Source organism: Vanessa tameamea, chromosome 13 (genome assembly GCF_037043105.1).
Source record: "Vanessa tameamea isolate UH-Manoa-2023 chromosome 13, ilVanTame1 primary haplotype, whole genome shotgun sequence".
Lineage (NCBI taxonomy): Eukaryota > Metazoa > Arthropoda > Insecta > Lepidoptera > Nymphalidae > Vanessa > Vanessa tameamea.
Window position 1 is genome coordinate 11649280 of NC_087321.1, and position 16245 is coordinate 11665524.

General features: G+C 35.2%; 3 protein-coding genes across 6 annotated transcripts in view; 2 read left to right on the forward strand and 1 right to left on the reverse strand.

The window, feature by feature from the left end:
• The window catches only part of LOC113394905 (SPRY domain-containing SOCS box protein 3-like), a 48339-nt gene that overhangs the window by 15655 nt on the left and 16439 nt on the right, over window positions 1–16245 (forward strand). The window lies entirely within an intron of this gene.
• LOC113394908 (acyl carrier protein, mitochondrial) lies at window positions 75–1433 on the reverse strand. Of its 3 annotated transcripts, XM_026632378.2 has the most exons (4): window positions 1165–1433; window positions 853–972; window positions 704–817; window positions 75–566 (listed from the first exon to the last, which is right to left on the reverse strand). In XM_026632378.2, exons 1-4 carry the CDS (start codon window positions 1330–1332, stop codon window positions 387–389), a joined length of 582 nt encoding a protein of 193 aa, XP_026488163.2. In that variant the 5' UTR covers window positions 1333–1433; the 3' UTR covers window positions 75–386. The 3 variants fall into 3 exon arrangements, with proteins under 3 accessions (XP_026488163.2, XP_026488162.2, XP_064072766.1); XM_026632377.2 differs by lacking the exon at window positions 704–817; XM_064216696.1 differs by lacking the exon at window positions 704–817 and having other exon boundaries at window positions 853–960; window positions 1165–1396.
• On the forward strand, window positions 1949–11779 carry LOC113394909 (protein HID1). Its single transcript, XM_064216757.1, has 17 exons — window positions 1949–2097; window positions 2170–2383; window positions 4052–4197; window positions 4308–4361; window positions 4655–4854; window positions 5322–5463; window positions 5847–5918; window positions 6593–6787; window positions 7643–7733; window positions 8597–8827; window positions 8923–9087; window positions 9161–9293; window positions 9357–9460; window positions 9571–9686; window positions 10144–10307; window positions 10641–10799; window positions 11503–11779. Exons 1-17 carry the CDS (start codon window positions 2032–2034, stop codon window positions 11564–11566), a joined length of 2316 nt encoding a protein of 771 aa, XP_064072827.1. The 5' UTR covers window positions 1949–2031; the 3' UTR covers window positions 11567–11779.

The following is a 16245-nucleotide window of genomic DNA, read 5'->3' on the forward strand; positions in this document are numbered from 1 at the left end:
AAACCACTAACTTAAGTTTAAACCTTTTAGTTTTTACTCTAGTAACTGCTAGAAATCATGTTAGAAAAAATAAATCCATTTTAACTTCTTTTATTGAAGTATTAAATTAGGTTTACATTGATCAAATGAAAAGCAAATGATCTATTCTAACAGCCATATAATCAATAAAAACAATTTACACTTTTTACATCCCCATTAGATGTTCAGCCATATTCACATTGCTCATTCTTAAATGAATATGTTAATTAAACGTCCTATACACTAAGCTGAATCGCAAATATCTTAGACCAAGTGGTGGATATAAAAAAAAAAGGTTTTATTTCTGTCTATGGTATACTATTGATAGTTTGGTCTAAGATCACTGAGATTAGTTCGTTTTTAAATGATTAATCATAGATATCTTCTTTGTCAGCAACATATTGGACAATGTCTTTGGGTTTAAGAAGTCTCTCAGCATCTGAATCGGGGATTTCAAAGCCAAACTCATCCTCCATAGCCATGATGATTTCAACATGATCAAGGGAATCCAGCCCTAGATCATTAATGAAGTGGGATTCAAGAGATAACTGAAATAAGAAAAAAATTACTTTAGTAATTTCAATATATGGTTAACATAAAGTTAGTTAAGTTGGAAAAAAATAAATCTGTAATTAAAGTTTGCGCAAGACTAATATAAGTTTTGATAAAACAATGATCGAACTACCTTCTCTGGGCTAATTTTGTCATATAGTTGGAGTACTAGAATCACCCTACTTTGAATAAGATCGAGTGTAAGAGGAGGCCCACCGCTATAGTTCCGAACTCCGATTTTCTGTTTCTGAAACAAAATTGAAAAAAATAAATGTAGAGTACCTGAGTTGAAACCAGTTTGTCGTAAGCCTTGCACACTTTCATCACTCGTTCTTCGATCTCCTCTTGTGTTATTTTACGCACGGGCCCGGTAGCGAATTGTCGTTTACGCTGATATTGAACCTAAACATTATAGCACCACTGTACTTTCGTTATGCAATAACAGAAATAAGGTTATGTTATTGATTGTATATAAAACCTTAGATAATACATTAAATTTGAAAATTAAATCTAACCAAGTGATATATTCAACAAGAAGTTAAATTAATCTTTTGATAGACGTTAAATAATGTGTATTGATCGAAAATGCCTTACCCCATTTTGTAACTGCTGAATATTATATGTTCTAGCAATAGCCTTAACTGTATGGTATTTTTGCTGTAACGTTACAGATGATAATCTGCATACTACAGGCGTTTTGTAAGTAGTGGATTTTCGTAATAATCCATTAAAAGCATTTCGAACAAGATTTGCTGCAGCCATTTTTTCGCTTCAATGTTCCATAGACAAATTTGTACAGATGACAACAGCAGACTAATGTTACTAGTAATCACGATAAGTAAAACCTTCAACTTTTAACTAGTTCACAAAATATGCATTGCTGCAACCATAGACATAAACGAAATTGTACTACAATTAATACCCAACACACATATATAGCTGTAGCTGAATATTATACCAAATATGTATTGATATAAAAATACTTTAAATTTCTTTAAATAACTGATATTCTGTAAACCATCACCTCAAAGAGAGAGGAGATCTTAGCTTAGCAGTGTGACATAAATAGGCTGTTACTTTACTTTAAAATCTTTAAATGCAATAAAGTATTTGTTATGATAATTATATTGCATTGACAATTATATAGTTCATGCATTTAATAAAGGTGGTTTGTATGATAACGCATACTTTTATTTATAAAAAATAAATAATACTGATATACCTGCTGTGATTGATCACTATTAAGGCAATATGTTTTCATAAAATTATTGGTTACTCTATAATTAATCTATTCAAATTTATCATGGATATGCTATGTAGTATGTAGTGTATGTAGAATAAAAGTTACAACTAAATTGTCAAGTTCCAACTTGTCAAATCATAAATGGCATTTTAATATTGTTTTGTGCAGACGTATGTTGGAAATGATTTTATTGTTTTATAAATAAATTAATAAAAGAAATGGGTAACGCGGATACGAAATTAAATTTTAGGAAAGCTGTTGTTCAGCTTACATCAAAATCTCAGGTAATTTATAAAATAACGTCATACACAAGTTATGTTGTTTCGAAGTTTATTGATTAAAATTATAAATTTTAGCCTATCGACGCTTCTGATGAAAGTTTTTGGGATCAATTCTGGTCAGAGACGGTAACAAATGTACAAGATGTGTTTGCTTTGGTACCTGGGGCGGAGATACGTGCATTACGCGAAGAATCACCAAATAATTTAGCAACACTTGTATACAAGGCTGTTGAGAAGTTGGTGAAAATTGTTGATAGTAGCTGTAGGACTCAGCGTGAACAACAAACAGGTATGCCCTTGAATATTTGATGCATTTCAGTTTTAAGTCAGTTTTGTTCAGCATATGTTTGTAAATTGTACCTTATGAATTAAATCTTATGCGAAAATTAAATTAAAAGTACACATTATTCAAGGAGAAATACTTTAAGCATTATTAACATCAATATAATCTTATACTATTAATATGCCTTAGTCATAAATATTTTTATAAGATGAGCTTTAAATTTGTTTATTGATAAATGTAATATTATCTAAATGAAAGGGTGTAGTGACTTATTAGTCAGAGACATAGGTGTTAAATGGTAACATATTGTCTAGATCTTGTTTCTTTGAACATAATTGATTATATTGGGGAGTAGTGCTGGACGTAAAGAGACTATTTTGGCATAAATTCCCTGAATATCTAAATCTAATATTATAAATAGCTCAAACATCATGTTATATATATTACCATATCGACACCAAAACTTTATACTACGCTAACTCGAAAGTGTGCGCACACTCTGCTAATAATTGTTAGCGTAATATAAATAGATTGATTTCAAATATTGCCTTTAGTTAGCGTTGTATAAATTTGTAACTTTGTTAATTTTGTATATTTCATCACAATTTTATTAATACATATAAAATAACATATTTTAAGCAACTTGGCACAAAAAAATGATTTTCACTAAAATTTGAGTTAGCGTAGTATAAATTGTAGGTGTCGATATTAACCTTTAAAATTTAGCTAAATATACTCGAGCAGTATCAAGATTAGTTAGTAGTCTTTATAACGTGCACAGAATATATTTTTATAACCAAAGATTTTATTCAACTGAGCTAATTGAGGTATTATTTTCCTTAAAATTAAGTTTGACAGAGCTATAGTCTAGAATTGTTATAATTACAAATTTACCCATTGCATATTCTATATAATTAATTTCTTTGAGGTGTAGTATATATATCTTTATACTGAGTCATAGATATAGCAACTGTAATTCATCATAAATGACATAATACCATAACAATATCATATTTATTTGAAAAATATTTAATTAAAACATCTTAAATAAACATTTAAGAAACTTCTAATAATAAGTCAGTGTATTTTCAGAATATTGTAGTATCCTTTCATATTACCTATATATAATAACCTTTTATCTAATATTCACACCAAACCTATTTTTTTTATTGGCTTAACTACCTCGAGGATAATTTTACAACAATAATCACTTTGAATTAAAAAATGTAGATTTGAATATAGAAAAATATATTTGTATGTTAAAAATTATGTCTTTCCCTATATTTTCATTAGTCTATGTTTGGTGTATCTATCTTGACCCTACTCTATATATCTTGTACTAGACTTAATAACTAGAATTAGGTGTTAATCAAGTCTGTGTAAATTACTAGAAGTACTATGCTGTATGCATGATGTATTTTATTGCATAGGCGTTAAAGATGCTAGTAGCCATCTACCAAACTCAATCAATAAGACCAACTCAGGTGTGCTTCGGGGTTCACACACTGGTCCTATTTTGTTAAAAAAGTTATTAATAACTTATCTTTTTATAATTTAGTTTAAGACCAAAAAGAAAACGAATAAATGAGTAAATTGAGGAATCAAAATAGATAATAGACATAGAAAAAAAAATAACATATTCTTAAATTGATGATATCTAATATTTTCTTGTAGCTTTAAACTGTTCGAGATTGCTGACGCGTGTCCTGCCTTATATGCTTGAGGAACCCGAATGGCACAGCTTCTTCTGGTCGTCGTTGCCGGCTGCTTCTGAGAACGATTCCGTACCACTAGCACAATCGCTCATCAATGCTATCTGTGTAAGATTTTTTTTCTGATATTTCCGAGTACAGGTACAGTTTGATAGAACATCTCTGATTACAGTTGAAGGTAAATATAACGAAATTTCATCGTGTAATTTTATTTACAGGATCTCCTCTTTTGTCCAGATTTCACAGTCGTGAGCACGAAAAGATCGGGGCCTGTGAGTTCTTTCGTCATTGTTCATCTTCATTATTTCTGAATATGACTCATTTAACGTATATTCATGCGTGCAAAAAATATACCTCATATATTTCAAACAGAAATAAATAAGGGCTAATCCAGAATCTCTGAATATTTTTTATCACACTAGACCGACTTGCATAATTCTTAAACTTGATGAAAAATAAAGGATCATTAGTTTCCTAGAATATGGAATTTCCGTAAGATTTTAATCAAGAATAGAGTATTGCACGTGGATGTCCGCATCGCTCGCTAACGGGTCCCCCCCCCTAGGAGCGCGCGGAGGAGCTGTCGTCGCTGGACAGCTGCGAGTACATCTGGGCGGGCGGCGTGGGCTTCGCGCGCAGCCCGCCGCGCAGCGCGCAGCACGAGGCGGCGCGCGCCGAGCTGCTGCGCCTGCTGCTCACGTGCTGCGGCGAGACCGTGTACAAGCCCGCCGCGCAGGCCGCCTCGCACCACAACAAGTGGATCGCGTCAGTACCGGATACCGGATACCGGATAGTTCGAGGGAAAATCAAAATTCACAGTAGAGAGATTTAGAATTCGGAGGACCCCGGGGCTCCTACTTATTTTCCAAATAAATTGAATTTTTTTAGTGAGGTATTTCAGTAATTGATTGCGAAATAATTATTTTAACGAACAATGAGATACAGTAAAACACAAGAGTGGCACTCGTATTTTACTATATTGACATATATTAGATGTATTTACTCGTCGGAATCGTAATGCTTTTTGTTTTACAAAACTCTCTAGATCTCTCTCTAGAACCTCCCCCTAAATTCGGCCCTGCTTATTAGCTAAAGACGCGTACAAAAAGCGCTGTGTAAAAATACGGTTATTGTAAATGACAGAACTCGCAAAGGGTTAACCTTGACGACAAGAAGAACTATTGTTTTACTCAAAAGCATCAGAATTGTCACGGAGTGTTGTTTTTAAACAGATATTTAACAAGTCCCGAAAACCGTCACGCGTTGCCTCTGTTCACTTCTTTGCTGAACACGGTGTGCTCGTACGACCCGGTGGGGCTCGGCCTTCCGTACAATCATTTGCTGTTCGCTGACACCTTGGAGCCTTTAGTTGAGGTAAATCACGAGATGTTTAATTTGAATTAAGCTATTTAGTTTAGCTTACAGCTAAATTTGTGTGCCTGATGAAATAATAAAATCTAAAACTTGGCGATATTGACGAAGGAAGAACGACGTTTTTGTCATTATTACGTTGTTTACATTTTATTAAAAACTATAATTACCCATTTGTATGCCTAAAATGTTTTTACTCAAATATGTAGAAAAAAAAAAATGCTAATCTCAATCGACTTTTGTTGAATTTTTTCGAAAATTTCCTCAGACATGCTACCAAGTAATAGTTGCTTTGAAGATTTTTAAACTTCAATTTAGACTCACTTTGAGACGGACACATGGAAATTTTATTAAAATTTGCTATTGTTCCATCGTGTCCCTTGCAGGTAGCGCTCCAAGTTTTGATCGTGACTTTGGACCATGACACAAGTAATGTCGTCAACGAGGATTCTGATGAGGTATTTTAAAATCTACTTTTATTAAACCATTTGTACCTTACTTTGTGCAAGTCTGTCTGGGTAGGTACCGCACACTCATCAGATATTCTACCACCAAACAGCAGTCATCAGTATTGTTGTATTCCAGTTTGAAGGGTGAGTGAGCCAGTGTAACTATAGGCACAAGGGACATAACATCTTAGTTCCCAAGGTTGGTGGCGCATTGGTGATGTAAGGAATGGTTAATATTTCTTACAGCGCCATTGTCTATGGGCATATGTGGTGACCACTTACCATCAGGTGGCCCATTTATTCGTCCGCCAACCGATACCATAAAAAAAAAATTGAAATAAGTAGAATTTACCCAGAGGTCGAAATTCGACCTGAATTATTGCTGAAGTTTTAGGAAAACATTGTTTTTTTTTATTAGACCGTTTTTTGAAGATCGAAATAGACGTGCTCAGTGCCGGTGTAACAACACAGGGGACTGAATATCGTAGCTCCTAAGGTTGATAGCGTATTGACGATCATCACTGCCAATTTATTTGCAGTGCTGACCAAGTGCCACCCTGTTACCTACTGTTTAATAATAAACCATATGCACTGTTCTAAAAAAACTGGGCAAATGTTAACCATTTTATTCCTGCATAGTAATATAACTTCAAGTGGGTATATATCGTCTTCAATTGCTCTAGCGGCTTCCTGATAACCTCTTCATCAACTACCTATCCCGTATCCACCGAGACGAAGACTTTCAGTTCGCCCTACGAGGAGTGACACGACTCCTCAATAATCCTCTTCAGCAGACCTACCTCCCCAATTCAAGTAAGAAGGTGGCCTTACATCAGGAGCTACTCGTCTTGTTCTGGAAGATGTGTGACTACAATAAGGTATATGAAATTTCACGACGCTCAGAGACTTTTTCGAATTCAGCTTACTCACGTTAACTCGTATTAACATATTGTTAAGTGATTATGATGCTAGGAAAACTGGTTCTGTTTTTCGACTTTTGATTTCTGAGAAAGTTTAATAATCATATGATCCATTAACATACTTACAGAATCCTGTAAATGCCAAACCGAAGACTTTTATTAGTAACAAGTCGTTGGAGATTAACGGAGTGTCACACCCGTTTAAGTAACTTCCAATTCTTAGTTTAATGGCTTTTAGTTGTGCCACAGGGATTAAGTAACTTTAATATTGACGTCGGCACGTGGCAATTTTGATTACTCACATAAGTTAAGGTTATTTGTGTCGATCGTATGCGGTTCTACAACAGGATCCCAGAAAGCGTTCGAAATGCCTCTGTTGCCAAATTTCAAAAATTTTTTAAAGAACGTTTGTGTGCAAAAGGTTATTGTACAATTAGTAGATAGTACACTTTGGGAATGAAACGATCGCCTCCTGGCTGTTTCTATTCATATTCAATATATGTAAAAAATAAAATTGACAAAAAAAAGATCCGCTGAGTTTCTTTCGCCGGTTCTACTCAAATCTTCTGAACCGTTTATTTGACTATTAATAAGTTAGTGTAATGCTTCTATATATAATATAAATATAATATAAAGGAATTTGAGTTTGAGTTCGATAATTGCCCGACATATTTTGGGGATCGACATCTTCCAATTGAATCTTGTAAATTTGTCAGAATTAATAGTTTTAACAGAATTTAATTTGAATTTAAAAATATCTCGGATGTCTTGGATAAATCAAAACGCCAACCTAACTATGTTATTTGTTTTTAGAAATTCATGTACTACGTCTTGAAAAGTAGTGACGTTCTCGAAGTTCTGGTACCGATATTGTATCACCTGAACGATTCGCGCGCTGACCAGTGTGAGTATACCGCAGTATGGGACCATTCGTTTATTACGTTAGACTATTTTCGCTAGTTTTTGACCCCTCTCTCCCTAATATAAGAAAAAATAAGAACTGGCCGACCCCCTCCCTCCCTGTTTAATAATATTCCGTAAGAATCTAAACGAGAAAATGAATACACGTTTGGTTAATTTTACTGTTTATTTTTCAAATTAACAACTTTTTGAAATGTGTTTATCTGTAATTTCAAAGGTTCTAAAGGCATCCGTGCGAACCACAGCAAACCTTGCCGCGTTTTTTCAAATAATTTTAATTTTTTTGATCTTACGTAGTAACTATCGAAACTTCTTCCCACCCCACCGACCGACCCACCTTCCCCCCTAAATCGTCTTACGTAATAAATTATATTGGCCCCTATATGTAACGAGTACTTAAAAGTTTATTAAATTATATAGCCTAAATTCTTTCAATACTAAATCTGGGGAGATATTGATTGACGGATCGATTGACTCATCAGTTATACTTATGTAAATGTCGTATAAAATGGTATATATTTACCGAACCGAACTATTTATATAATATATCCACCGTACAGCAAAAGATCCATATATTTTGTCTTATGTTAAAATGACTTAAACTGTTTTTACTGATAACTATTCGCTTGATGGTCATTGAAAAAATCGAAACTTTTTTTGTCCTTTTATCCGTCAGATAAGTTAATTCGCTGGTTAGTTATTCGATGATTTAATGTTCAGCTCTTAATGTAACAATGACTCGTACAATGTTTTCAGACCCGTTCAAAGCTTTCTTTTTTGGATAAAATAATATTATGAAATTAATAACTTTAGATAAGTTTTGTAATATGAAAGAACATGTCTCAGCTCGCGTGGGCCTGATGCACATCGGCGTGTTCATCTTGCTGCTCCTGTCCGGCGAGAGGAACTTCGGCGTTCGTCTCAACAAGCCGTACACCGCCACTGTGCCCATGGACATTCCGGTGTTCACCGGCACTCATGCGGACCTGCTGGTCGTCGTCTTCCACAAGATCATCACCACTGGGCACCAGAGACTGCAGCCACTATTCGATTGTCTGCTCACGATCCTCGTCAATGGTAATACTTTAAATATATATTTTTTTTTGTATATAAAACGCACAGATTTTGTGAATTACAATATAATGATTTGGAAATTTAAAACATAATTTCAGTATCACCGTACCTGAAGACTCTCTCGATGGTGTCGTCGACGAAGCTGCTGCACCTGCTCGAGGCGTTCAGCACGCCGTGGTTCCTCTTCTCGAGACCCCACCACCATCACCTCGTGTTCTTCCTCCTCGAGATGTTCAACAACATGATTCAGTATCAGTTCGACGGTAAGGGAGCCGACCGCGAGGCGCGGCCGAGCCGAGCCCGCACGGGGAGTGCCAATAGCGCGTGTGCCCGCAGGGAACTCCAACCTGGTGTACACGATCATCCGCAAGCGCGGCGTGTTCCACGCGCTGGCCAACCTGCCGCACGAGCACGCCGCCATCGCGCGCTCGCTGGCCGCCGCGCGAGCGCCGCCCGCCGCGCTGCCCAGGTGAGGCCCCGCCGCCGCCCGGGCCCTCGGGATACGCTGTGGCTAATGGCACCCCGCCCGCAGGTCCCGCAGCGCGGAGTCGGTGGCGGAGGCCGCCATGGAGGGGTCGCGACCCGCGCAGCCCGCGGAGCCCGGCACGCTCAATGCGACGCTGCCCGACACGCCAGGTGACCATGAGACGTCGAACGACTTAAACGACACATGCCATGAAAGACTTATTTGATTTCGAAACGTTCGATCTGCATGATTTATTTACAATTGAATCGATCCCCGCCAGCGATCGCGACGATGACGGAGCGCGAGTCGGCGCACCCGCCGGCGCGCGAGCAGCTGCTGCCGCGGCGCGACGGCGACGGCGAGGACCGCAGCCCCGAGCGCGCGCGCGTCGCGCAGGTGCGCCCCGCGAGTGGGGGGTGATGCCGCTCTTTTTGAAATGTTAACTTCTAATGGGAGGGTTGATCGCTTCGTTACGTAACGCGTTACGGCGCCGTACGCATACGGCAGCGGTAGGCAGATTCATCCTCTCTCACTCTGACCCACAGCGCTAGCATTATTTTATACAATTTAAGTTATCAATTCTGTCGGACGTCCCGAGACGCACACGTATTTTTTTTTATTTTTAAAATGTATTTATGCTCGTGATAATTGAGTCGGCCATCTTGGGAGACTTCTGTCAAGTAGGTTTGCATTTATCTAAAATGTAATGTTATCGTCAAAATCTATTAATTCTTATGCCTTGATAATAATATTTCTCATTTGAATTTAATTAAAACTTCATTAATAGAAACTATTCACTATATTAAAGCACACGACCGCTTACTAAGTTTGATTTAATAGTGTTATCTCACAGAAGGAGGGGCTGCGCGTGGGCGCGGAGGCGGGCGGCGCGGGGGACGGGGAGTGGCGGCCGAGCGGGGAGTGGGTGTCGAGCTGGCGCGGCCGCCTGCCGCTGCAGACCATCATGCGCCTGCTGCAGGTGCTCGTGCCGCAGGTGGAGAAGATATGCATCGACAAGTGAGTGCTCGCCGCCCACACGTAAATCACGTCGTTAAACTGCAACGATTACTATGTTGCAAGTTATATTTGAAAACGTTAATGGATTAGATGAATTGTCTTGCTGTTAAAAAAAATATATTTTATCTGGTAAAAACAAATGTTCCATTGACTGATTACCTCTATCCATAGATAAACCAACCGCGTCTACCTATAGACAAAAAATGCTGTATAAAAACATCTACTTCAGCTCCATTAAATTGATATTTTTTTAGCATATCAAGTATTTTATTTAGGAGGTAGTAGATTGCAGTGAACAATATTAATGTCGGTATTAATTTCGGTCCACTCCAGGGGTCTGACGGACGAGTCGGAGATCCTGCGCTTCCTGCAGCACGGCACGCTGGTGGGGCTGTTGCCCGTGCCGCACCCCATCCTCATCCGCAAGTACCAGGCCAACGCGGGCACGGCCGCCTGGTTCCGGACCTACATGTGGGGCGTTATATACATACGGTATGTGTACACGTACCGATTATGTTTTGGATCAAGGCTGCCAAGGTCCTAGGTTCGAATCCGGAACGAGCCTATAAAAAGCTATCGGGTTTGCCTCAATCAATCAATTTATCCAATCGGAATACTTCATTCAAGTATAGCCTACTTACTATAACGTACCTTTGAACCGTCATTTCACAGGATTGTATCAGGTGTAAAGCTATCGCCGATTCGTAATGTAGATTCTAATTAGAAAAATACTCAGTGTCAGTCCGGACTTGACAGAAGAACGTTGGTGGAGCTACGTCGTATTAGAACGAAAAATTAGTTTGTAAAAGTTAAAAAAATCAATGTTATAAAAAAACATATATGCATAAGTTGTAACAGTTACTATAAAAATCACTATAAAAATGGTTTTCCCTTTTTAATCATAATCACTTTTATGAGTAATACAACAGATTTAGCGTAGACTAGATACCGCATGTTTATTAGATAGTATGGAAACCGAGCGTGTCATGTTATTTACCTACGATGACGTCACCACGATTTATGGCACAGACTAAATAAGGCTTGTCAAGTTTATACATAGCACAAATTTCGGACACGCTTGGTCGAACGATTTGCGGTACGCAACCTACTCTAAATCTCTTAAAATTACTGATTACTAAAACATTTTAGCAAGTAACACGGTCCAATTTAATAAATATTTTGTGTCTGTTTCCAGCAACGTGGACCCGCCGATATGGTACGACACCGACGTGAAGTTGTTCGAGATCCAGCGAGTATGATCGTAAGCTCCGCACACACACATAGTTACATTTTGTAATTTTGAATAGAATAATTTAATGTAATATGTTGTTAAAACATCACATCGCTGGATCAAATTATTTATTGCACTTGAGGAAAATATATATTTATGAATATGTTATTTACTGAAGATAGAACGTAACTAGGAACACCTGTATGTAGTCTTCGTCATTCAGATATAATGTAAAATATGTAAACAATATTATAATTATGAAAAAACTTATGCGCTAAATTTAAATGTATAAGAAAACCATATCTAAAAAATATATGAATATCGTTCCGACACGTGGCGAAATATTCGTCCTGTCTCTCTTTAACTTCACGGAAACCTTTCTGTGAGAAAGAGATGAAGCGAATGTGTTTATTTCGATATCACATTCGTTTAATCTTTTTCTCACAAACCGTATAATGTAAAGTTAAACAAATCTCATGTCAAATCGGATGTCAACATAGATATTTAATTCAAAATATCCGTTCGGATATGAGATATGGCCCTGCCTAGTGTAATACAAGCTGAACATCATACGAGGCGTTCTTACCCGATCCCAATTAGCCCCAATAACTGTTCACCTCAAAATATTAAACATCACTATTCTATATAAATTGAAGTTTTTATGACGTTTGTTTACATTTTGTACAATTTAATAAACGGATCATATGTAACTACCAACTACTAGATAAGTGTATATAGCACTTCAATACACACGGTTGGCGCTGCCAATTATAAATGTGGGTAATTGCTTTTATATTTGCGAATATCTATTTATTTCATTAACCTAAATTTTAACAGACTTACGTATAGCCTATTCCAATGGAAGTCGGAAAAATGATAAACAAACCTTAGATTTGCGTATTTCTTGCGATTCGCATATAACTCCGCTGTATTGTGCACTACTGGGAGTTTATGATTAATATATTCATAACGCAACACTATTTCACTTAACTATTTCTTTCCACTTTAATTCTACATTCAAAATTCCGATAACAGTTTTGTCGCCGTTCAAAACGCCATTTTTTCGCAAATCCATAGTGAATATCATAGATTATTCAAGCCCTCGACCAATGATATCGCGTCAAAATGTTGTTTCATTGGTTTTTCTCCTCTTTTCGTTAGAATAGAGTATATAAAGGTTGTTTAGCGGGTGTTTTTTAAATTTCATTGATTTCTCTCTTTCTTGCTTCATTGATTTGTCAACCGAAAGAAGAAGACAGCATTGTTTAGTTAATACACCTTATATAAGAATCATATTTAAAACCGGATAAATATAAATATTACTGTAATTTATTGGTCCTTCTAGTTTTTTCACGCTTCAGTCAAAAATCTTACATATTATTTAAGCACAGCTATTAGTAGTGTTATTTTATAAAACTTTCTAGTTTATAGCTTGTCATTTTTAATCTATTTTGGAAGGCAAATGTTACCTCGACTAGATTTTATTATTTATAAATTAATTTGTCGTGTCCTATACTGTTTCCTGTAGTCGTACGCGCTGACTTGTGGAAGAACTTTTTAAAATTAATTGTTTGGAATCTCCTGCTAAGGTAAAAACTTGACTTTGGAATTCATAACCTCTAAAGAACACTCGGTCTTTTAAATTTGATCGTACGTCTTGTACGAGTCGTTTTACCAAAAAAGATAGATATGAACGCCAGCAATGTCTATTTTTCAAGACATTTCTAAGAATATTACTTTAAACTTTCCCTTTATGTATAATATGCTTGAAATTTAAATAATTATTATTTATTTAATGTGTGGCAATAAAAAGGTTTCATTCTGCAAAAAAATAAATTGTCAGGATAAAAATATCCCACACTAACACTGCGAGGCGGCCTGCAAGTCGTCGAGTGATAAATGTTATCGACATTGTATTGTGTCAAAATTTAAATTAAATGTATTGCCACCTTCATTTAAAAAAAAAATTAAATAAATATTAGTTGTTATCCACACACAAGTACGATTCCTGGATTATTGTTCTGGGCTGTAATTTAAATTGCTTAAAAGTATAATTTATTAATCACAAATCATAATATATCTTTAAGAGGCTACTTTGATATTATGTAAGTTGTACAAATCGAATCAAATCCCAGAATAGATAAGAGAAAGAAGAACCGGTGAAAGAAACTGCGCAATTTATTTTTTTGTCAATTTATGATTATTTACGTATATTCAATATCAAAAAAAAAATAGCCAGGAGCGGATCGTTCGGTCCGCTTTTCGTCTTATTTTAATTTTAATATAATTCTAAAGAAATCGTTTTATTTCGTTAACAGATTCATAGTATTCGTTAATGTATAAATTATTTTATTATATTTCGTGTAAATAATATAATATTACAAATATGCTTCTTGAAAATAATTGACTGCTTTGAAATTTAAATTAACAAATTTTAAAAACATCATTCTCGATTTACTTCCAACATAAATCGATAATCGATCTTAAATATCGATTACCGTACCGAGTTAATAGTCGAATAACCCGGTGGACAGAGTATAATATAATTTGGTACTGATACATACTTTATCCTTTTTTTGTTTTACACATTAGAAAGAGATAGTAAATAATAATGCCAGCTATAAACTAGGAATCTCAATAAACTAGTTTACAATATCGACGAACATGACGCAATTTATATTTATGTTAGAACTATGCCAAGAATAAAATTAGTTTTATCGAATAATTTTTTAATCTTATATTTAAGTCTTCTTTAGTCAATCGCTATTTAAAAATGTTGTTCATGTATACTAATATCTTATGTAAAATAGTGAGATTATAAATTTAAACGTTGAATTTTAATTCCAAATTATATGAATACATTAAGTATTGATTCGTACCTGTTCTAATGACTTATGATGTAACGAATTGATAACTTTTTTTTAAAATTGTGTTCTATATTTAAAATTATTGACAATTGTACTTATCTAATAGAAACAGAAAAATACGTAATATAAACATGAAAATCTTGTTCTTTGATTATTTTATTATCTTAACTATCTATTCATTGTTAATGTCGACCCCTCAAGGGAAACACAAATTTTAAATATGAAAATCTTTTGAATATTGTAACACAGTGCAGGGCCATGTACAGAGTAATAAAAACCTGGAAACTATTTACTCTGTTCTACGAAGTGATCATCCAATCAGATTATATCAAAATGAAAATTCTACAATGTCTCTTTATTTTTGGAGAAACAATTATTTTTCCAAGAGACAAGGCAAAAGTAATCCACCATACAGCCCTTTCTTTATTTCTACCGTGTTACAAATTTCAATTTGATTTTCCGATTTAAATGGTTAGTCTAATATTAATCACTTTTTAACCAATGTTATTGTGATAATGGGCATATATATTTTTTAATATTAATATTAAATGACAGGCATTTCATTTCATTTTATAAAAAGGTTTTTAAGGCTTCCTAATATTGAACTTGACTCCTAGTCACATGATTTTTATTTAATTTAGATTATAATATCAGGATTGCATTTTATTTTGTCGGTATGTTTGCTACTATTGGTCTTTATTCACATTCCATTTTATACTCTGTGGCTTTTTTAAAGCATAAAATTCGATTTGAATTTAATTCGATTAAAATTTGTGTCTTGAATTTCCTATAAACGTACTACCTAGGTATTCATTTATGATTATAACTAGCATTGTTTAGTTAGAGTAAATATATTTATTTTATAATATCACTAATGTACTTAATGTTATTGATTGAAATACATGGAAACGTGAGCTTAATTTTAGTTTTTCTGTTCTTCCTTAATTTATCCCCATCCCATATTTTTTGCTGAAATTATTGAGATGACAAACTATGTTGTATTGAATTAAGGATTATAAAATTAAATTAAAAAAAAATTGTAAGTTTTTCACAGAATACTTCACGACAAAGACATGGCGCAGGCAGTCTTGTCGCTACAAATGTCGAGCATGACCCTTATTGGTGCAGGTGATTGTTCTGCCAGATTTCATACAAAACTCGCAGGTGATTCCGAGGTGTTTCCTCCGCCGAACTCGCGAGGAAATATGAATACAAAAAATATAGGCTATTCCACGAACGGAGATGTATTGGCGAATACCAATCACGGAGCCGGCAGAACGGTGCCGTTTAGTAAAATGGCTAGGCTGTTCATTAGATGGCTAATTCGGTGGTTATGTCGCAGGTAAATAGCTTATTTGCCTGCGTCATCGCTCGACTTATGAAAAATTGTATTAGTCTATGTAGTTATGTTGGTTACTCTTTGCTTTGAAATAAAAATGAAAACATTGGTAAATATTTGTAATCAGTTGTTTATTAAAGAATTTAATTAACAAAATAAATAAAAGATAGAGACAGTTACAATGTTTTATTCGAAGCGTCAGTTACAAAGACGAACGCAGTCCCTTCTATAAAGGTACATACAAAAATAACATTGTTCATCAACAACGAACGCGAAATAAATACATCACATTAAATATTAACTAACATGACTAGTCTAGTTTACAATAATCTATAACACAGACTCCACTAAGTTTTTTTTTATGACACAGTTTTAGCGGGCAACATTATGATAAAAATATACTTAGTGTAAATTATTTAATTTCACTAAGTTGTCGCAATAAAGCAATATTTATACTAAAGAGAATAAAGTCGATTTTAGTAACTTAAATCTAAGGCTCTG

Excerpts from the sequence above, each read along its gene's own strand:
- LOC113394909 (XM_064216757.1), top strand. The coding sequence starts at position 2,032 with ATGGGTAACGCGGATACGAAATTAAATTTTAGGAAAGCTGTTGTTCAG. Across the intron at positions 2,098-2,169 it reads AGCTTACATCAAAATCTCAG|CCTATCGACGCTTCTGATGA; the intron begins GTAATTTATAAA and ends TATAAATTTTAG. Across the intron at positions 7,734-8,596 it reads CGATTCGCGCGCTGACCAGT|CTCGCGTGGGCCTGATGCAC; the intron begins GTGAGTATACCG and ends AACATGTCTCAG.
- LOC113394908 (XM_026632378.2), bottom strand. The coding sequence starts at position 1,332 with ATGGCTGCAGCAAATCTTGTTCGAAATGCTTTTAATGGATTATTACGA. Across the intron at positions 973-1,164 it reads TTCAGCAGTTACAAAATGGG|GTTCAATATCAGCGTAAACG; the intron begins GTAAGGCATTTT and ends TATAATGTTTAG. Across the intron at positions 567-703 it reads ACAAAATTAGCCCAGAGAAG|TTATCTCTTGAATCCCACTT; the intron begins GTAGTTCGATCA and ends TTCTTATTTCAG.